The sequence below is a fragment of the Leopardus geoffroyi genome, chromosome A3 (genome assembly GCF_018350155.1).
Source record: "Leopardus geoffroyi isolate Oge1 chromosome A3, O.geoffroyi_Oge1_pat1.0, whole genome shotgun sequence".
In the NCBI taxonomy this organism is placed as follows: Eukaryota; Metazoa; Chordata; class Mammalia; order Carnivora; family Felidae; genus Leopardus; species Leopardus geoffroyi.
Window position 1 is genome coordinate 105,283,583 of NC_059336.1, and position 22,282 is coordinate 105,305,864.

The 22,282-nt window shown below is 56.3% G+C and overlaps 1 protein-coding gene across 2 annotated transcripts; it reads left to right on the forward strand.

Moving 5' to 3' along the window:
• The first annotated feature begins 3,659 nt into the window (after window positions 1-3,659).
• On the forward strand, window positions 3,660-17,387 carry ARID5A (AT-rich interaction domain 5A). 2 transcript variants are annotated; one of them, XM_045447005.1, is made up of 7 exons: window positions 3,660-3,791; window positions 12,184-12,299; window positions 13,789-13,927; window positions 14,268-14,320; window positions 14,800-14,897; window positions 15,207-15,366; window positions 15,786-17,387. In XM_045447005.1, the coding sequence occupies exons 1-7, from the start codon at window positions 3,788-3,790 to the stop codon at window positions 17,022-17,024; spliced, it is 1,809 nt and encodes a 602-aa protein (XP_045302961.1). In that variant the 5' UTR covers window positions 3,660-3,787; the 3' UTR covers window positions 17,025-17,387. The 2 variants fall into 2 exon arrangements, with proteins under 2 accessions (XP_045302961.1, XP_045302962.1); XM_045447006.1 differs by lacking the exons at window positions 3,660-3,791; window positions 13,789-13,927 and having other exon boundaries at window positions 12,186-12,299.
• The last annotated feature ends 4,895 nt before the right edge of the window (window positions 17,388-22,282 follow it).

Below are 22,282 nucleotides of genomic sequence, written 5' to 3' on the forward strand. Positions count from 1 at the left end.
TGTGAAGCTGGCCTTTCCTGGACAGCTAGCACGAGGGAGCAAGGCAGGAGCAAGGCGGGGCCAGCGGTTAAAAATACTTCCCGCTTCATTTCTCCTTTGAAAACAAAGCCCTGGGGGCCTTTTGCAACTGCTGAGCCTGGGAACTGAGCTTCCCAGGGCAAAAACTGGCTGTGTGTTGTTTCCTGAGTGAGCTGGATGGGCTTGTGTGGGTCCCAGAAGAAGCAACACTGACTTGCTGTGTGATCTTCTGCAACACACTTAACGTCTCTGGGCCTAGTGGCCTCCTTTCTAAAATGAGGCCAGGTGGACACATCTTGAATGGTCTCTCCAGCTCTGTGAGCTCCTAGAGAAGAACCACCCCCAGGGCCAGATTTTCTTCCTAGAACTGGGCCAGCAAGGGGTGCTGGGACACGGAGGTCGCAGTTAGGAGAAGGCAGCTTTTAGCTTTAGCTCAGGCTCTGGGAAGGCTTTGTATATGTGCTGCCGAAGCGAGCACATCTGGGAAGGCTTTGTGAGCTTCTGAGCCCTGAAGTGTTCTAAGGTGGTCCTGAATGTTCTCAGAGGACTCATGTAATCGAAAAAAGATGAAAGGCCATTAAAGAGGGAGTTATTTAAAGATACTGTGGTAGAGCCACACCAAGGCATGCAGCCCAGGAGTTATGAGACAAGCAGGTCTGTGTTCTGACATGGGGGGATCTCCAAAATCTATTGTTGGACAAAAAAGCAAGAACGGAACAATTAGAAATGTATCATTTGGGGTCTCTGGGTGGCTGGTTAAGCAACTGACTGTCGACTTCGGCTCAGATCATGATCCTACAGTCCTGGGATCTTGGGAACAAGCCCCAAATGAGGCTCTCTGTGGGTTGTGGAGCCTGCTTGGGATTCTCTCTCTCCCTCTGCCTCTCCCCTGCTCGTACACTGTCCCTCTCTCTCTCTCTCAAAAAAAAAAAAAAAAAAAAAAAAAAGTTTTATTTGTTTAAAAACGCATAAAACAAAGCTAAATAATTTTTTATACCATGGATACATATATTTATGAACATGCATAGGGCACGTTCTGGAAGATTTTACCCAATCTGATAATAGTCCTTATCTCTGGGGCAAGGAGGGCACTGAATTTGGAGTGGTGTCAGAGAGTGCTGATTTGTTTGTAATATTTTCCAGGAAGAATGCATTTACTAGTGGGTTTATGTGTTTGCTTGTTTGTTTTTATTGAGACACACCGAAAGACACCAAGACATTGAGGGGCGAGGCGACTCCTCTCAGGCTGTCTTAGGCCGGGACCCCATGGACAGAGGGTGAAGGGGCAGAGTGGCTGTGGGCAAGAGGTGGAGGTGTGTGAGACAGAGGCTTGAGCAATGGAAGTGTTTATGCTTTTAGGGAGGCAAATGGAGATGTTGTTCCCCTGCAAGATTTATTGGCCGTTGTAAATTACGTTCTATTGCAAACAGTTGCCTCAGGAGGCAATTAAATTTAGATCATATTGTTCTCAGGTTGGCACAGGCAGGTGTTGACTTGCTGAGGCTTTGCACAACAGCCCCTGTCCGTAAGTGTGTGGTGGCCTGGATGGCAGAATAACCCTATTCCCTGGGGGGATAAACTGCTACTTTGTAAGGTAGTGAGTTCTTTGTCAGAGGGGCTAATCAATTCAGGAGGGAGGATTTGGCCTAGACTGTGACCCTGAGGGGAGCACGCAGGTTTCTGAACGGAAGCTCAGGCAATCAATCCTGATAGAATGGGTGAAAGTGGGACGAGAAAGGCCATTAAACTTCCTGATGGCATCCCATTGCAGGGTCGGCCACCACAGCCTCAGCTGTCCTGGAGAGTTTGTAAACTGGTAAGTGGGGCACACCATTACCATCACCGTGATAATGACTGTTGTGCACAGTTACTAAATACTGTCGGTGATGTGTCTGTTACCAAATCTCCAGGTGCTGGCTCTTAAGAACCAACCCACCGTGAGGGAGACGAGGGGGCTCACAGTGTTATCTGTGCTGGACTGAGCCTGCAGGAGATCTTGACGCCAACCTGCAGCCCTGGTCCATTTGGGTAGGTGGGCAGTAATGGGTACCAAAAAATTTGGTGGGTGCCTGGGTACGAGGGCTCCTCAACCACCTGTATTTCAAGTCTACACCTCACTCCTGGATTCCAGGACTCCGTTGAAGCTACTGGTGGGCATCTTGCTGGCCCACTACTTCCCCACCAGCGCTGTGTCTTTCCCTTCCGCTCTCTCCTCAGGCTGTTGTCCCTGATTCTGTTAACGGCACTGCTGAGAAATGGCTGAGGTGACTGGTTAAGGAGGCTTGTTCTGGAGCCCCAGTGCCTGGGTTTCGCTCAGCCTCTGCCATTTGCCAGTTGTATCACTTGAGGCGAGTAACCTCCTAGAGCCTCAGTTTTACCCTATAAAATGGGGACAGCGATTTGATGGGAAATATCTAGAGTTGTTGTACTAAAATAATCAACAGAAGAAACTGTGAGTACCTACTATGTGCTGGGAACAGGGTTCAAGTCCTAGCTAGCCAAATGTTAAAACCTCAACCTCTTTTTTCAAACTGCCATAAAATACACATAATATAAAATTTACCATTGTAACCATTTTGAAGTGTGCATTTCAGTTGCGTTAAGGTTATTCAGGTTGTTGTGCATAGATCACCACCATCCTTTGCTCCTTTTTTCATCTTGCAAAACGAAAACTCTGTACTTACTAAACACCAATTCCCCTTTCCTCCCTTCCCCCAGCCCTTGGCAACCACCATTCTACTATTTGTCTCTATGAATTGGACTCTAAGTACCTCGTATAAGTGGAATATACTGTATTTGTCCTTATGTGACTGGCATATTTCACTGAGCATAATGTCTTCGAGATTCATCCATGTAGCATGTGTCAGAATTTCCTTTCTTTTTAAGGCTGAATGATGATACTCCATTATATGGACACACCACAGCTTATCCATTCATCTGTCCGTGGACACTGGCTTGTTCCCACCTTTTGGCTGTTGTGGATGATGCTGTGAGACGTTGGGCTCTCAAAGGTGAGCCTCAGTTTCCTCTTCTGTGCTGCGCACCTGGCCAAGTTACTCCTCCCTGCGGTGGAAGCTGCCTCGGCGGGCTCAGCAGCTCCTCGGGTGCCCATTCCACTCTAGCCTCACCCTCAGCTCCCCAAGCAGGGTCATGCTCCCTTGTTGGAATACTTTGTAGCTGCCAGTCCCTGGCCTTGTGACATCTGCAGACATTGCCCCAAGAGTTTCTGGGACCCCACAGAATTTTGACCAAAGGACTTGCTAGTTTGGGCTGGGGTCCTTGTTTAGCTAACACCAACCGCCTCTACTTCTATGTTGGGCGGGGCGGGAGTTGGAAAATACCCAGGACCCAGTTCAAGTCAAAGTCAGATGCACTTTGCTCAACCCACTCAGCCCCAGGGTCCCGTTGACGAGCAACGAGGAATTTTATTTCCAAGATTAGTTTTGTCCCTAGAGGCACAGGCAGCAGCGATTCCTGCGTGTCCTGCCTATCTCAGGTACCTCGGTCTCTGGGCCTGGGAAGAGGGAAAGCGCACTACAACTCCCAGAGGTCCTCGGGCTCAGGGGGCGGCCCTGGCCCCCGCGCGGAAGAATTGGACCCACCAACCGGAGCCCAGAGCGGGGCGGGGGCGGTGCCCGGGCGGGGCGGGGCGGGGCTGTGGGGAGGAGGCAGGGTTGCTGCGCCAAGGGCCAGTTGCGCGGAGAGCGCGGGGTTGGAGAGCCGCGCGTGCGGAGGGCCTCGGGCGGGCGCCGAGGGACCTCTCCGGGCCATGGGTAAGCAGCTCCTTGGCCTGTCCCGGGACGGGGCTGGCGGCCTCGTGGGGAGGGCGAGGTTGCCCTGCCAGGTGCCCTCCGGGCCCTCGTGGCCATCCGGGGCCCCAGGAGGGGCGGAGCGGGGCCGGAGGTGGGCTCCTGGGCGAAGGCGCGGGCACCCTAGCCCCGCTGGGGCGCCAGCGCCTTCCACCCTAGGCGGGAGGGGTGAGGCTGGGTGTCGGCGCTCACTCTTCGAAAAAAGGAGAGACAAAAAGTTTTGGCGGCCAGGGGCTTCCCGGACGTTTATCTCGAAACTCTTTTCGTCGTCTCTTGGCTGAAATTTACCAAGTCCTGTACGGTTCTGTCATCCCACTTCCTGCTGTGGTTTCAATCTCGAGCTGGTCTCAGCTAATTTGTTGTGACAGGCTGTCCGCAGCAGTTTCTCTGCCTCCCAGCCCCCATTTGCCCCCCCCCCCGCCCCGCCCCGTCACATCCCCGCGGTTCTCAGAACCCGCCGGCGCCGCCGAGAAGAGGCACCGGGGTCCCTGGGCGCGCGCGGGGCGCTTTCCACTGCGGCCGCCGTTTCCTGAAAGTGACTCTGCGCGGGTTTTGAAGAACTTGCTCAATGCACTTTGAAGAATCAACTGTTCCTCTTTCAGCAAAGGGGTGTTCTGATCCTTCGGCGGTTACCGGCTTCCCGCCCCCTACCCTTTCTCTTTCTCTTTTCTCTTCCCTTTTTCTCTTTTCTTCTCTGTTCTCTCTTATTCTTGTCTCCTGTCCACCTTCCTCTGCCCTCCCCCACCCGCCTGGCAGGAAAGAGCTATCTTCCCTCTTTGCTATCGTCCTCTTTCTTGTGTCTTCTCTTTCCTCGGGTCTCCTGAAGGGACTAGGTGGTGGCCCCGGGAGTGATGGGGCGGGGCGGGGGGGGGGGGGCGAGCGAGAGAGTTGAAGCGCAGGCTGCGACCGTGCAAGGAGAGAGATGTTTGCCTTCGCGCTCAGCCGGAGCTGCGGAGTTGGTGCATCTCGGTCCCTTCGCAGAGTGTCCGGGGGCGCCTTCAGGCGGGGTTCAGCCCCGCTGAAGTGGGTGGGAGGGTGGCGGGGCTCTCTAAGCGCCGGACTCTGAGGGTTCAGGGTGCAGGTCCGGGGGCACTGTGCTGGCCGGGTCCAGCGTCCCTTTGTTTTAGGCCGGTCAGCTGTCAGGGAGGGGTCCGCGGGCCCGAGGGGAGGATAACAGGTGCTTCTCGCCCCCCGCCGGAGCACCACTGTTGAGGGAGTCAGCATCTCTGTACCTACATGCCCCCTGGGGCAAAGGAGGGGTAGGAGATAGTGACTAGAGAGTCTAGCGCCCAGAATGGAGTTCCAGACTCCGCCGGAGCCCTGGGGACCCGTCTGGGGTGTGTGGAACATAGAGTGGCAGAGGTAGAAAGGACCTCGGGATCAGTCCCTCTTCCTTTGATTTACAGGTGGAGAAACTGAGGCTTAGAGTGAGGTCTGGCAGTGAGAGGGAGGCAGACCTCCCAAGACCTCTCCCCTCCCTCTTGCCCTCCTGTTACCTGATGGTAGACTGGCCAGGGACTGCCCACACTCCCTTTTAGCCCCCTGGGGTCTCTACCAGGAGGGTGGAAACGCTGAAAGGCTATGGAGTGCCCCCTGGCAGGAGTTAGGCAGCCTTCCTCATGTCCTGACTGTGTCTCTACTCGTGGGTCATGTCTTGGACAAGTCACTGAACCCAGTTTCTCCCTAGGTGGAATGGGAACACAAACTTAAAGTTCATGGGGACCTAGGAGACAGTCCTTACATGGAGCTGTTACTGTTATCAAATACCACCCAGACTTGGAGGGGGGGGGGGGGCAGTGGGTATTCAGCCTATCCTGGCATAGGGTCTTTTAGGACATACCAGAGCTGACTAAAGGGGGACAAGAGTCCTAGTGCGGTTAGGAGACGGTAGTCTCACATTTGGAGCCCCCATGCCACCTACCTTTCTATATTTCTCTCAAGACTGTCGTCTTGGCCCCAGCTGCTCTCAAACCCCGTTTTCCTGTGCCCCAGCTGAGACACTGAGGGAGGGCTGGGGCAGAAGCTGCACCCTTCGGGGGTCCTTTGTCCGGCTCATGCGTCCTCAGACCTTGGCAGTCCTCCCTCCCCAAACTGCCCACTGGAGAAAGCTCCGCACCGAGACTTTGCCAGGCAGCCGGCTCCTGGGCCACAGAGTGGACTGGCGGCCTCAAAGGCTGTCTTTGTTTCAGCTCCGGCTCAAACTAAGAGAAACTTAAGCCAACAACCTCAGGCGAGGTGGGGCGGTTTCTGCTGGTTGTTATTGGGCTGCTGTTACCATTATTGTCGTAATTGACGCAATTGATGCAGTGCTCCCAGTGGGTGACTTTTCATGAAAGGAAGTGTTGCTTCCTTCCCATCACACCAAGGGTGAATGGGGCGGGGCAGGGCAAGAGAAAGAGAGAGAAGAGGAGAGGAGAGAGATATAAGTGGTGCGGTCTGGCACTGGGTCTCTGACAGGCTCTATGGCTTTGAACTAGTCACAGCCCAAGCCCCTCTCTGGCGTATCAGGAGCATCTGAGATCACGTGGTCTTACTGCACCCATGTGGTTGTTTATGGAGCACTTGTTCCAGGCCTCACGCTGCTCTGGACAGTGAGATACAGTGGGGAGTGAGCAGCACAGGCAGACCTCGGATCCCACTGAGGGGCGTGGGTACACACACACACTTGGCTGTGGTTTGTGTCGGAAGCCTTGTTTCTTTGTCCTGCTTAGAACATCGGGCCCATGGGGGTCTAGCACACCCACCCATGAAAGGGATACCGTAGTACAGAAGCAGTGGCTGACTTGATAAAAGATGCAGCTCTGTGGAGCAGAGCCCCTTCCCACTCTTACCTGATTTCAGCTTGTCAGCAGAAGCCAGACTTTTTAGCAGATTAATAGGAGTGGTGTGATGGGAGATTGCTTCTTTCAGGGAGAGAAGCAAGCTTGCACCCTTTGAGCAGATAAGGAGCTTGGCGTCTCCCTGTTTCCATTAACAAGTCCAGATCTCAGAGCTCAGTTTTGGGACGGTCAGACTGCTCTGGTTCTGAATCCCGGCTTTGCCACTAGTAAGCTGGGTGACTTCAGGCAAGTGATGAACCTCTCGGATCCTCATGGATTGTATCTGTAAAAGGGGGGAGATAGAACCCACTGGGTGGCTGGGAAGATTCAGTGAAGCGGTGTACAAAAATGCCTAGTCCACGGCCCGGCAGAGCACTGAGCTGAGTTGGTGGAGTGTATGATTTGGAAAGGGAAGTAAGGAATCGCTTGAAAACAAGTAGACTCCAGGAAGCGTCCTCTTTTGGAGTTAGTGACTGAAACTAACCTCTTCACTGCTGTGGTTTCAGGAGCTGGGGTTTAAGCTTGGACTTTAACACAAGCCATGGAGTTAAACAGATCAGATTCCTAATACCAGAAGGGCTTTGGGCAGCACGCCACCCCCAAGCACCCTGCCACCCCTGTTCACTCCCCAGTGAGGCACGGAGTCACAAGGGCCCAAGGGCTCAACTCCTGGCCCAACCAGCAGCCTCCTGTTCTCTTCCCGACAGTGAGAGGAGGAAACAACAGAGACTGTGAAGCCAAGTCCTGCTGTAGATTATCAAAGCTTTTCTCACACTGTTATCTAGCTGCCCAAAACACAAGGAGTCAGCTCAACAGAAAGCACACAGGGCCTTCAAGAAGGAACGTCTGAGGACAGCAAAGGGAGACCTGAGTCTGGGGAGACATGTGGTCCTAAAAAAAGGAAGGTGCCATATCAGAAAGGTGTTCTCTTTCTTCAAAGTAATTTCTAAGTTTAAATGCAATTCAACCAAAACCCCAGTGGTTTTTTTTTTTTTTTTTTTAAGGGAATGTGACAAATTATCCTGAAGTTCAGATAATTATTTAAAAAGAGTAATGATGGGGGACTTGCCCTCTGGATAGTCAGTTGTTTTGCAGTTAAAACAGCATGCATGAGTACTGGCATTCCACAGTGAAGGAAACAGTAGAAAATTCCAGAAACGGTTTCAGGTGTGTTCCTTTCATTGTTGCTATTTATTTTGAGAGAGAGAGAGAGAGAGAGAGAGAGAGAGAGAGCTTGAGCACACAAATCGGGGAGGGGCAGAGAGAGAGGGAGAGGGAATCCCAAGCAGGCTCTGTACTGTCAGCACAGAGCCCGATGTGGGGCTGGATCTCATGAACGGTGAGATCGTGACCTGAGCCAAAATCAAGAGTCCGACCGCTTAACTGACTGAACCACCCTGGCACCCCTCCTATAAATTCCTTATAAACCTTTAGATTATGGGGAGAGTAGCATTTCAAATCACTGGGGGAAGGGCATCACTCAGTCAGTATTGGGACACGTAACCGTTGGGGGGAAATGTGATTAGATCCCCATCTCATACCTTATAGATTCCAGCTGTGTTCACAGTAAACAATGAAATCATCATCATCATTATTGTCATTATTGCTTCCTGGATGGAAAAAGCCATGTCTGAACGACATTCCTTTGACCAGCAGTTGTTTTCTTCTTGCAAGTTGGATCCACCTTCCCGTTACAGTGGGGCATCTGAGGCTTTGTGGCGATAGCAGGACAATAACTCAGAGGTTCCTGGGCAGCAGCAGTCACTCAGGAGCAGGTGGGACTCTTCTGCCTCTGCAGGCTGGATGTGGTTGGGAGACTGGGATGGCCGGTCCCCGAGCCTCTTTCCTCCCCTGCAGAGCCGGGAGAGCAGCCCAGCCCTTCCTCAGAGCACTGGAAGGTATGGGAGCTGGGAACCTGGCAGGCGGGTTCCCCTGTCAGGGGAACTGGGAGGTATGGGAGCTGGGAACCCGCCTGTCACCTGTGGCAGGGGTTTCACACTTAGGTTTCCTAGCAGAACCCTCTTCCAAATGAAGATGATCTAGAACCCTGGGGTTCCATGACTTGGGGTAGCCAGGGACAGGACAGAGGGCACCCTGGAGAAGGAGGGAGAGGACTGTCCTCTCCCTCAGCTGAGGCTGTGGAAGTGGGGCCCAGAAGGCCCTGCCAGGCGGAGAGCATGCTAGCCTGGTTGGGAGAGAGTGGAGGCTGAGTTCATTTGGGGACTCAGCTGGACACAGAGATAAAGAGAGTGCTTCCCTTTGTGGCTCTAGGCAAGAGCTCTAATCCTTTTCCTGTCTGGGGTTAAACGGCTCAGATTGGTGACCTCCTTTCCAGGTAACTTGAGTGCCTGGCTCCAGGAGATTTTCCCCTCAGTGTGGCCCAGGCAGAGCTCACCAACTCTGGAACCAAGCAGAAGGGATAGAGGTCCTCTGGCCCAGTGGCTCTCAAATTGGCTGCCCCCTTTAAGATCTCTTGGGGAGCTTTAAACTGATGCCCCTGCAGAACCTTAAATCAGACTGGGGGTGGGGGACACAGTCACCAATGTCTTTAAAACGCTCCCTGGTGATTCTAATGGGTACTGATCCTACCACTTTATTTTTCTGCAGCTGAGGGCAGCCACTTATGAGGGTCACATACCAAGTTTGTAGGAAGGCTCCAGTGAGAAGCCCCAGGATCACCACATGTAGGGACTCAGGGTGGAGAGAGTCCTTTGATGCTGAGAAGCTGAGCAAGCAGGAAAGAAGGCAGAGAGGGTGTGAAGACAGGTGGAGAGGGGCGCCTGGGTGGCTCAGTTGGTTAAGGGCCCGACTTTGGCTCAGGTCACGATCTTGCGGTCTGTGAGTTCGAGCCCTGCATCGGGGCTCCGTTGACAGCTTGGAGTCTGGAGCCTACTTCAAATTCTGTGTCTCCCTCTCTCTCTGCCCCTTCCCCATTCGCACTCTGTCTCTGTCTTTTAAAAATGAATAAATGTTAAAAAGAAAAAAGGACAGGTGGAGAGGGCAGGAGGGCAGGGAGAAGAGCTGGGGGAAGTGGCTGTGCCCGTGACCTGGTGGACTTTAGGAATTCAGGGAGAGTGGCCAAGGGACTCCAGGGTCTTTCCCATTTCACAGAAGGGAAGACTGAGGCATAGAGTCACCAAGAACTTGGTTGGAAAGGCATCAGTTGGGGAGGTGGGGGCAGGTCAGTTGTTAACACCTGGTTATTTCTGGATATTGACCATGTCTTGATTGGTCAGAAGCCAGCCTGAGAAGAAGGCCTGAGTGCCTTTCTCTTTGACAAGCCTTAGGATTGGTTTCTCTTCCAGGCTTATTTGGACTTCTCATCAAGGCTTTTTAAATGCTGGTGATGACAACAGCAACCACGATGGTGGCAAGGCCAGGCCACTTGGATTGGTGGTCACACAGACCTTACTTTGAACCCTGGTCTCCCAGGAAGACAAGCAACTTAGCTTCTCTGGCTTCAGTTTCCCTTCTTTAAAAGGAGATCCCTGGGACTCCTGGGTGGCTTAGTCGGTTAAGTGGCCGACTTCGGCTCAGGTCATGATCTCGCGGTCCGTGAGTTCGAGCCCCGCGTCGGGCTCTGTGCTGACAGCTCAGAGCCTGGAGCCTGTTTCGGATTCTGTGTCTCCCTCTCTCTGACCCTCTCCCGTTCATGCTCTGTCTCTCTCTGTCTCAAAAATAAATAAACGTTAAAAAAAATTAAAAAATAAAAAAATAAAAAAAATAAAAGGAGATCCCTCCTGGAGGCCCCTCTGTGGCTCAGTCAGTTAAGCATCCGACTTCTGCTCAGGTCATGATCTTCGTCCACGAGTTTGAGCCCCACATCGGGCTCTGTGCCAACAGCCTGGAGCCTGTTTTGGATTCTATGTCTCCCTGTCTCTGCCCTTCCTCTGTTCACACACACTCTCTCTCTCTCTCTCTTTCTCAAAAATAAATAAAAACATTAAAAAGAAATAAAAAAAAAAAACTAAATGAGATCCCTCCTGAGGGCACCTGGGTGGCTCAGTCAGTTAAGTGCCTGACTCTTGATTTGGGCTCAGGTTGTGGTCTCACAGTGGTGAGATCGAGCCCCATGTCGGGATTCTCTCTCTCTTCCCCCTTCTCTGCCCCTTCCCCGCTCACGTGTGTGCACGCACACCGTCTCTCTGTCTCTTCAAAATAAACGCTTTTTAAAAAAATGAGCTCCCTTCTGGGACTAAATAAGAGAACACACGTGGAAGAGCCAGGGACCCCTGCGGCACAAGCGAGTAGTTGCAAGCAGGGTGAGGCTTCCATGAGCGACCACCGAAGGGCACATCATCCCGTGGCCAAAGGTTCTGGCCTCGTGGGCCACGCTGGTGTGGGTTTGTTGTTGTCACGGCGATTCTTTTTCTCTCCAGGACAGAAAGGGGAGCTCGTAGGTGCCCAGTGGTAAGGATTTCCTGAGCTGGAGCAAACCGGGAAAATGGGAGCGTTCATACTAGGTTAACAAAAAGGAAGAGAAGGTTAGAAAGAAGGGGAGATCCAAAGCCCAGGGCTTCTGGTCTGAGGTGCACTGCCAGCTTGTCCGAGGGCTGGAGGCGGTTTCCAGTGTTTTTTGCAGGGACACGGGTGTTGTGCCCTTGCAACTATCAGCTTGTGGCTGCCCTTGGTAAAGTCGAGCGCCTCCTGCCCTCCATGCATGTTGTTGTGAGACACGCTCCTTCTCACCGAAACCCGGCGCCTACTGTGTGGCTTTACTGAACCGTCAGGAAGCAGTAAACAGTGAACAGTAAACTACGCAGTGGGCAGTTCAGTCCGGATGGCTGTGAGTGGCCGAGGGTGCCCAGCGGAGCAAGATGGTTGTGCTAGGCTGGGGGCTGGGAAGGGCCACCCACAAGAAGTGGCTTGTCAGGTGAGACCCTTGCAGGTGACAGGAGCAAGTGGCCTAATGAGGGACAGTTAGCCCTCTGCCGGTGCTCATAGAAAGGTCAGATGTTTCATAAACAGGAGCTTCTAGGCTTCTCGATTATTCCTGGAGGATCCAAGCACCCGCTGTGGTGCTCTTGGGCTCACAAACGTGGGAACCTCTGCAGCTTTCCCAGTTGGGCTGAGGTGCTGTGAAAACGCTCTGCCTGAATGTGGGGCAGGTTTTGGAGACAGGGTTTCCCTGAGCGCCATGGCCCGACCTTCCTCTCCTCTGACGTGACCCCAGGGTAGTTTAAATTTTCCTTCAAAGGATGTGGGGAGCTGGCTGGAACAGAGGAAAGAACAGCAGCAGGTGTGGGGCTCAGTCGGAGGTGAGCCTGGCAGAGAGGAGGGAGAGCAGAGTTGGCCACCGGGGTGAGCCCACAGGTGTGTGTAAAGGGCCAGCCTGTGTGCAGCCAGGGACCAGGAGGCAGGGGACACTTTGCCGAAGGAAGGGGAGGACTCGCTCCACACCTGGTGGGTTCAGATGGGGGATGGGAGGACCTGCCATCTCTCCCAGAGGACCTCTCCTCACTGCCTGTTCTTCTTGCCTGCGTCTCAAGTGCTCTCTCTCCCCCCTCCCCCACCCCTTCCCCTTCCCCTCTTTGCAGCACCTCCTGTCAAAGGGAAAAGGAAACAGTCAGAGGAGGGTGATCCCCTAGACCCATCTGTGTCCCCTCAACGCGATGGTGAACAGAGCAGGAGCCAGAGCCCCATCCATCTGGAGGTGAGTTGGGCGACCCCTGGGGGCCTCTTCCCTGCCCCTCCCCCCCTCACCTGTGCACAGCCTCCCAGGTGAACTTTGGGACTCCCCAAGCTCTCAGGAGGATGTGTTCCCCACGCTCCAGTCTGCTCAGCCGGGCCCAGCCCTGGGGTTTTGGGCCTGCATCAGGTGTGGGGAGCTGGGAGCCAAGGACAGGAGGATCCTCCCGTGACCCATGGCAGGGGTTTCAGACTTAGTTTTCCTAGCAGAACCCTCTTATCAAATGAAGATCTGCCTGGAGCCCTGATGAATGAAACCGATAAAAGCACTGTTTTAAGATGTAAAACCACGTGTGCATCCGTGCATCCCTCCAAGTTTACAGCATGGGTATTAGAGTCCCTCAGTGAGATCACTAAGGCCATTTCGGTGAGCAGGGTCGGAGAGGGAGCTGTGGGCGACCCAGCGGAGCATTGGCCTGAACGTCCATTCATCTTGGCCGTTCGCTTTGGTGGCACAGCCTGGAGTAAAAACCTGATTCACGTAGAAGAGTAGTTGCAAATGGTAACGGTTTTTCACAGCTTGCGCGGAAGAGCTGCCGAGGGAGTGCCTTCATTCTGAGGCCTGCACAAGACCAGCTGCCTTGGTCTCCAGTGCGTCACAGTTTCATAGGTGACGCGTGAGTTTGTGTGCCATTCATTATCGGAGGTCTTCGTTCAGTGTCAGAAACACTGAAACGGTACTTGAATAGAATGTTTTGGGAATGCACAGCTGTCTGTACTGTTCTAGGCCCTCATGGTTTACATCCTTCTGGTGTTTGGGGCCTCCCCATCCAGGACCTGGGAGCTATCTGCTCTCCAAGCCCTGAGCCCCAGCTCAGCCATACCCCACTGCCCTGAGCCACCAGCCAAATGAATACCATCAGCAGACACTGCCCCTCTGGAAGCAGGAACCGAACGTCCTGACAGAAGTGTGTCAGGAACCCAGGATGGGGCTTCACCACCCTACGTTCAGCACGCAGACTGGCAGCTCAGAGAGGCAGGCCACCACAGCAATGGCTCAGTGGACACAGGACCCCGCAGTGCCAGAAAACACCAAGCACCTTTGCTCCTTCGGCTTGGGGACTCTGAGCCTGCCACCAGGAGCTCACAGTCCGGTAGAGGAGCTGAGACACAGATAGAACAAATCCAGAGCAAGATAGAGAAGTGCTCTGTGCCTGGAGAGAGGCCTGGGGAGCTGCAGGGCTGCTCCTATGGCTGTCTCTGGAGCTGGGCCTCTGGGGACCCTGACTTGGGGTCCTGGGTACTAACAGCTGACAACTGTGTCTTTCTGATGCCAAGAGACAAATCACTCCAGCCCAGAGCCGTAAGCTGGATGCTGAGAGCCCGCTCCCTCCTCCGGGAGCCTGCGGTTGGGGACCACACGCTTCATTCCTCCCCAGCAGCCAGTGGCTCCGCCTGTCCCCGGCCACCCACCAACTGGGGGCTCATCCCAATGCCTCCTGTTCTTTCCCCAGGACTCCCCCGAGGCAGGCGGGGAGCGGGAGGAGGACCAGGAGCGGGAGGAGGAGCAGGCCTTCCTGGTCAGCCTCTACAAGTTCATGAAGGAGCGACACACGCCCATCGAGAGGGTGCCCCATCTCGGCTTCAAGCAGAGTGCGTCCCTGGGGTGCAGGCAGGGAGGGGGAGCCTGGCAGGGGATCCCATCCAGGTAGGGTGTCAGGGCAGGCACCTCCACTCTGGACACCCCTGGGTGATGCCATCCCACAGAAGGGGCACCCCCCTCCAGGCACAGGGCTGCAGTGGGTGGGGCCGGATCTCTGTCCTTGGCCACTGGACTGCCAGTGCACAGGGCCTAGTCCACCCATCCATTGCAGTGGCCCTGTCTGGGTGTGTGCTGGTTCTGTGCCTGCCTGACAGGTCCACGGGAATGGGCTGCTGGTTGTGCCCTCCCCCTACAGAGGCTGACAGGGGCCCTGGCCTCTCTTTTCTCCAGTTAACCTGTGGAAGATCTACAAAGCAGTGGAGAAGCTGGGGGCCTATGAGATGGTAAGGAGGCACCTCGGTCCTTGCCATGCTGCATCTCCCAGGCCTTCCCCACTGCACCCTGTGGGGTCCTGGGGAGGAAGGGCCCTGTCCCCACCTCCAGATAGGAGGCAGAGGCAGGGTGCCAAATCCCGCCCCTTCCCTAGCTCTCCTGCATGCTGTGTGCTGTGGGGGAAGAGGGCCTGTCTTGCCAGCTTGTACTTTGCTGCTCAAAGCAAGTTTTCCTGTCTTCCCATCTGTTCTGTCTTCCTCATGCTCCCTTTGCCTGGAAAGCTGCTGGGGCCAGCAGCCGGGCAGTGGCCCCTGGGAGGGAGGGGTGGCTAGTGGCCAGGCGAGCCCCTTCCCAGCTCCCCGCCGCCACTGCTGGAGAAGCAGCTGCAAAACTGCAGTCTCTGTCCCTGTCCAGTGGGGACCTGGAGCTTCCAGGACTCCACCAGCAGTGGAGGGTGTGCCAGTCGTGCCCTCATGAGGTGCCCTTGCAGGTGACCGGCCGCCGCCTCTGGAAGAACGTGTACGACGAGCTGGGGGGCAGCCCGGGCAGCACCAGCGCGGCCACGTGCACACGCCGCCACTACGAGAGGTACGGGTACGGCCCGGGTGAGACCCTGCCTGCAGGACACCTCAGCCCTCACCTTGGGGCGGGGCGGGGCGGGGCAGAGCAGGACCTGGCGGCAGGGGGCAGGGTGGGGGGGGGTGGGGGGGTGGGGGTAGGACGTCCACACCTCCCACTGGACGTACAAGCCTGAGCTGCCTGCACCGCATTCATCACCGCCCAGGCCCAGCTTGGCCACACCGAACGCCTCCTGGGCCAGATGAGGGAGAGAGGTGGGAGGTGTGGCACGTGCCTGCCAGGCTGGCCTCCTGGTGGACACGCTGTGCTCCTGCTCAGGCTGGTGCTCCCATACGTGCGGCATCTGAAGGGGGAGGACGACAAGCCGCTGCCCCCTTCCAAGCCCAGGAAGCAATACAAGATGGCCAAGGAGCCCCGCGGGGATGACGGGGCCCCTGAGAAGCCGAAGAAGGCCAAGGAGGAGAAGCGGTTAGACCAAGTAAGCTCTGAGCCTGCCTGGGCCACCAGCTGACCCCAGGCCTCCCTGTCCCCTGGTCCCCTGCTAAACACCTCCCTCTTACCACCCACGTCATAGCCACAGAGCACCTTGCCCAGTATAGCTAGAACCTACTCTGACGACAGATCCGTGGGGGGCTCCAGGGTCATGGTTGTGCCAGTTCAAATGAGAGGCCCTGTGGGGTCTGAACTCCAGCCCGCACCTCATTCACCAGGCTCTGTGCCCTGATACCATGCTGTGCCCGTTCAGAGGACAGGAGACCGTTTGAAAATTTTTCACAAAGGTGCTGGAAGAGTGAACAGAGGCTCTTGGGACCCCTCTGTGACTCTGCTCCACAGGGCCCCCAGGTCAGGGTATGTGGCTCACACCCAGCCCTGAGGCATGAACTTTTCTCATTCCAGATGATGCCAGGAAAGACCAAGACAGATGCTGCCACGGACCTGGCACAGCTTCCTAGCCAGGAGCCCCCCAGGGATGGCACAGAACAGCCAGGCCGAGCCCTGGGCACCTCTCTGCCCTTTGTGGGTGCCAGCAGCTGCCCTGAGGCCTACAAGCGGCTCCTGTCCAGCTTCTACTGCAAAGGAACGCATGGCATCATGTCACCACTGGCCAAAAAGAAGCTCCTGGCCCAGGTGAGCAAGGCAGAGGCCTTGCGGTGCCAGGAGGAGGGCTGTCGCCACGGGGCAGGCAGCCCTAATGGGGACCCCCAGGCATCCCCAGCTGTTCACCTCTCCGAAAGTCCTCAGAGCCCAGGAAAGCCAGCTGAGAACTCCAGGCACCGGCTGACCCCTCAGGAGGGATTACAGGCACCTGGTGGCAGCCTCAGGGAGGAGGCTCTGGCCGGTCCTCGCCTGCCAGCCCCCATCTTCACTGGCTGTTTCCATGCGTACCCCACCGAGGTGCTGAAGCCCGTCAGCCAGCACCCCCGGGACTTCTTCCCCAGCCTTAAAGATGGGGCGCTATTAGGGCCCCCTGGCAAAGAGGAGGGCCTGCTGGTCAAAGAGCCCCAGTTGGTGTGGGGCGGGGATGCCAACCGCCCGTCTGCATTCCATAAAGGCAGCTCGAGAAAGGGCAGCCCCTACCCCAAGCCCAAAGCCTGCTGGGTGTCCCCCATGGCCAAGGTCTCTGCCGAGAGCCCTGCACCCCCACCTACCTTCCCTAGCATCCCAGGCCTGAGCAACAAGCGCAGCCTGGGAGAAGAGGGCTTTGCCCATGGTGGCAAAAAACTGCGGGCAGTGTCTCCCTTTCTTAAGGAGGTGGACGCCAAGGAGTGCGGGGCCAAATCCGTGGGGTCCGGCTTGGCCGTGTCCTGCCTGCTGGGCCCAGCGCTGGGGCCCACCCTCCCCGAGGCCTACAGGGGCACCATGCTGCGTTGCCCGCTGAACTTTGCCGGCACCCCGGACCACTTAAAGGGCCAAGCCACACTCCCCTTCAGCCCCCTGGTCATCCCTACCTTCCCGGCCCACTTCCTAGCCACTACAGCGCCCTCCCCCATGGCCACTGGTCTGATGCACTTCCCCCCGGCATCCTTCGACAGTGCCCTTCGCCACAGACTTTGCCCAGCCTCGTCTGCATGGCACGTGCCACCTGCCACAACCTATGCAGCACCCCACTTCTTCCACCTCAACACCAAGCTTTAGGTCTGAGCCCACGGGGCTGTGCCGTGCTGTGCAGGGTCTGAAGTGGCCTGAGATGGGGAGGCACTGCCGGGGGTCTGGGCTGGAGCCTCTTCCCCAGGAGAGCTTGGCTGTGCCCAATGCAGGAACGTGCCCCCTGTCTGGGCAGCCTGGCACAGAGAGGGAGGCAGTGGGAAAACTGGGTTTGTCTCAAGGAAGCAGCCCAAGCCTGCGGGGCCGCGGGAGAAGACGGTGCTGGGCTGGCAGCTCCCAGCTAAGTCCCCAGAGCAGAAGCCAGGAACGTGGTGAAGGGCCAAGGAGCTGGGTAGCAGTTTGAGGTATGCAGGCTGCCCGTGGAAAATCCAATAAAAGACCAATGCGGATCCACCCAGCCCTGAGGTGTGCATGGTTTGGACCTTCACAGGGGCAGGTGAGGCTGGGGCGTGTTCGTGGGTGGAGGCGTTGGTGACAGGGCTGGGGGAGCCAAGGAGAGAGACCTACCTTGCATCCACTCAGATCCAAAATGCCTTCACCCCTGCCGAAGAGCAGGGGGTCGAGTCTCCTGTTCATAATTCAGCAGGCTGCAACATTCGTCCTGTGCTTTCTGTCCACTTTCATAGTAGAGTCTCAGGGCAACTGCCTGTCAGGTGGGGGTCTGAGGCTCTGAGAGGGCTGGTGACTTGCCCTGGTTCCCCCAGGTAGTGACTGACCAGAGCTAGCCACTTGGGTGTGATTCGAGTACTCAGAGCTAAACCACAGGACCCCAAACCATGAACAGCAGGAAGAGCCCTGGGGGCCAAGGGTGTGAGCAGGGCATCTGATTGGTCTGTTCTGGTGGTGGACTTACAGAGCCTGCTGCTCAATCCTCCCAGTGAGCCCCCTCACCTGCCCAGGGGTGGCCCAGGAGGTTCCCGATTTGGGTAGGCACCTAGAGGGGAAGGGGAGTGAAGGGGGCAGAATCTTGGCCTGGGCATCTGTGTTCATTAGATACGGTTGTTCTGGGGGCTCAGACCCTGCAGCCTAAACAACCTCCTTGCTAAAGGCTCAGTTTGGGGAGCTGTCTCAGTAGGAGGGAGGGCAGGAGGGCCCCTTTCAGAGGCTTCCCGCTCCTCCCCAGGCTGCCTGGCCTCAGAGGCCCGCACAGTAACCTGCTGAGCTTCACGTGTTCCTGCAAAGGCAGTGCTGCTCCAGAATGCAGGGATGGTAGGGGTGGGGGCCAGGCCCCCAACTTCCAGCCTCCAGCCTCACGTTGGTCAACGGGGGCCTTTGACCTGCGCGGTTGGAACTTTCCTGCCTTCTGGGATGCTCATGACCTCAGGTCATGGGAGGGGCAATCTAGTGTGACGACCCTGCCCCCACCCCCACACTTAGTTAACAGATGTGTAGGTTGAGGCCCCCTCATGGGTTCTGTTTGCCCAATGCCACCGCTGAGTATGACAGAACCCAGACGGGGGCACACACAGCATTTCTGACACCAGGGGGTGGGCTACCAGGGCTGAAGGCATCCCATCCAGCCTTGCCTCCAGCTTCCACTCCTGGAAGCTGCCTGTGGAGGGGGAGCTCAGATGGGCACAGGCCAGAGAGCTGCCCTCCTAGGGATGGGGTAGCCAGAGGGTGGTAGTCACCGCTCCTGGCTCTGCTGGGGGTCCCTCGATTCCCCACCTCCCTCCTGGGCGATGGCCAGATACCAGCCTGAGTAGTGGCATGACCTCCAGTCCCGAGCCCCCTGTTCCCACATGCTGCCCATCTCTCTAGGCTCCTGGAATCTCTGGTGAACAAAGAGGGGCAGGAGGGCTGAATTCTGCCACCCTCCCTGCGAGTGCCCTGGGTGCTGGGCCACAGGGTCAGATCCCCTAGGTAAGGGGGAGGCGAAGGCCACCTATTGTGTGCAGGGTCCTGCCTGAGATGGGGCATGGCCACTGAGGTCCTTGTTATCTGCAAAGCCACAGTGCCCTCGTTCTGGCACAGAGGTGGGAGGTGCGCACCAGGCAGAACTTGGGCACAGGATGTTCAGAGCTGTGATGGTGGTGCCCTCTGCAGGCTGTTTGGGGGACTACGCCTTGTGGGGAGGCTGCGACCTGAAGTTGGCTCCTGAGAAGGAGGCTGTGGCCCTTGCTTGGGGGTCAGCAAATACCCAGGGCTCAATGTGGGCATGCTTACTGGGAAACTTCTGCGCCCTGCGTTTCCAGTGTGCCGCTTTACATGATTTTTCTCACTTGCTCCTCATGATTCTGGGGAAGGTACTGTCCTGATTTACAAATGAGGAAACAGCTCCGAGAGCTCTATTAGGTTCAGATGCTGCTGACAGGCAAGCCTGACTCACTGGAAGGACATCCTGCACGTGCTTCCTGGGCACTGCCGCCCTACGTGCACAGGTGTGCTCCAGGTCGTGCTGTTTCCATACCCTATTCCTTTGCATTCCTGCTGTGTCCTGACAGCCCTTACCTCTGCCCTGGGGACCCACAGGCCAGCAGGACTGGCCAGAACCTACCGTTGGGGCATAAGCCATGTCTCAGGAACATTTTAAAGACCGCTTGCAAACTGTCTGTGGCATTCAAGTTGTTGAGGGTGGCAGTGAGGGCTTGCTGGGTGGCGATGAGTGGAGGCAACTCGGGAAGGAACATCCCTTTTCCTGGTGACCGTTGAAGCAGAAGGCCGTGTGTCAGGCATTCGACAGACAGTGAGCTTCCATTCCTAGCGGGTTCCAGGCACTGGTTTAGGTGTTGGGATGGACGCATCAGTGGACAAGACACTCCAGCCCCCGCCCTCATGGAGAGGACATTCTATAGGCGAAGAGGGGGCAGAAAATAAGTGAATCAAATACAGAGCATGTCAGGAGGAGTTAAGCCCCAGGGAGAAAAATAGGGCTGGGGAGGGGAGTGTGCAGTTTGTTTTTGCGGTAAAATGTAACTTCGCCTAACATTTACCTCATTCTGCCCATTTTGAAGTGTGTGTTTGAGTGCACAGTGTACAATGTTGGGCTGCCATCACCACCATCCATGTCTAGGCTAAACAGGGTGGCCAGGAGTTCTCAGTAGAAGGTGGCATCTGAGCAGTGGCTGGAGGAGGTGATAGGGGGAGCCGTGTGGCTCCTGAGGAGGGCAGAGGGCAGGGGGTGGGGATGAAAGCTCTGGGCAGGAGTGGGCACGTGCGTGAGGAACTAGAAGGCCTATGGAGTTGGAAGAGAGTGAGCTGGGGAAGAAACAGGGTTCCACAGGTGGCTGAGGCTGGATGTGTAGAGCCTTCTGGGTTCCAGTGTGAGCCAGAGCAGAGGAGGGTCATGGTCTCCAGCTCTCACAAGAGGCTTGTGGTTTCTGGGTGGGACCAGGTGCTGGGGGGTGGGGGTGGCAGGAGCCCATCTACAGAGACACAGGCAGCAAGCTTGGGCGCACGTCCCCAGCGGGTGGGGGCTGTGCACACCTCTGGTGAGTGCTTTTGTTCTCCTAGGGAGCATCCAGGGAGAGGGGGCAGGATGGAGGTCTGAGGAGGGAGAAGGGCAACTAGAGATCTCCAAGAGAGGGGGCAAGGCTACACAGAGCAGGGTGCGGGGGCTTCTGGAAAGCCCCAAGTTCCCACCCCAAGAGGCTAGTGGTGGGAGTTTCCATGGGACTAGCAGCGGTGGCAGAGTCTCCCTGCCACTTGGCCCAGCTGGATGCAGAGCCAGGACTTGCAGAGGGGGCACTAGGTGCCACGTGAGTGGGAGCTGCACCCGGAGAGCCGGCCGACCATGACGGGGGGCGGCAGAGAGGAGGCTGGGAGGATGCAGTGAAGGACCCAGGACGGGTGGGACCAAGGGATGGTAGGTCCTGGTGGCTTCAGAAGAAGGATGAGGAGATGAATGTGTTGAGGGAGGGCGAGGAGGCCCAGGTACGGGAAGCTCTGAAATCAGCACAATAGCATAGCAGTGGTTTGGGGCAAGGCCTACCTCTGAGTCTTTGGGGATCAAGAATGGAGGATGGGGAGGAGGGAGTACAGCAAGGACCCTAGTCAGGGTCTCCTGGCATGACCTTCAAAGGGGGGAGCACGGGGTCTGGAAGCAGGGCTTTGCTCAGCCACCCTCAGGGGTGTGTGGAGTGTCCCACACTGGAGGTGCGGCCCGGGAGCATCTAGAGGTGGGCACAGGGTTGGCCGGCAGAGGAAGCCCCACGGGTAAGAGATTTCCATTTAAACTCAAGACCAGAGCATGCAGAGAGTGGCCTGAAGATGTGTTCGGTTTGTTTGATCCGATGTGATATAAAAAAGGTTTTTGTAACTAGTTGCCAGCGTTTAAAAATCAAGAGATTTCCCATAAAAGTTGGGATATCAGGCTTCTCTTTAAAAATCAGAACCTCTGGCCACATGAGACCACTTCCTGGAGCTCAGTAAGCGCTGCTGCCCCTTGGACAGGGATTCCTGCCCATTCAGTACAGTCTCCCCGACGCCCCTTGTCCTTAACCCCAAGGGACCCAGCTCCAGCCAGGCCATCTGGTCTCTCCTCTGTTCAAGCCAAAGTCCTGCTGCTGCGCGGCCGCTAGGGGGCAGCTTTTGTTCTTTGTTGTCCACAAGATCAGTTTCCTAAGCAAGAGTGTCACTGCTGGGAAACTCAACAGGGCTTCCAGACCAGAGGGCAGAGCAGAGTCTGGTTGTTGCCAAGTCGTCTGTGCAGTGTCCCCTGGTGTACAGGGACAGGGGCAGGCAGTGGTGGGCTGGCCAGCGCATGGGCATGGGTCCCTATCCTGCCCGAATCCTGATGAATCAAAAGCCTTTGCCCCTCCCTGGGCCACATCTGTGTGTCTGTGAAAGGAGTATGGTCACTTCTAGGTTCTGCCTGTGACCCAGAATAAGATGCAGATAGGCTCTAGTGACTGATGAAGGACAGGTGACCTCTCCCCCCCACCCCCCCAAATCCTGGTCCTGGAGGACCTTCCCAGCTTCTCTGGGTCCCTGGCCACTCCCGGAAAGCCACTTCTCATCTGTGCACAGCAAGTGACAGCCACTGCCCAGCCTGTTTGTGAGGCCCCCACAGGGAGGGGAGGGGCTGCCGGAGGGAACAGGGAGAAGGGGCTCCAGGCAGGGGTCTTAGAAGGACGGCTGCACCACTACCACCACCCCCGCCAGGCTTCCAGCTGTCTTCAGGGTTCCTGCTTGGCCTTGTCACCCCTCCCTTGAGGGAGCAACGGGGAAAAGATCAAAAAGCTGGAAACCAGAACACGGGCCATGAGATGACTCCCCCACAGATTCAGTGAGGGTTCTTAGGCCCTTTACTTGCAGGCAACAGCAAGGAACTCCCACCCAGGCAGGAA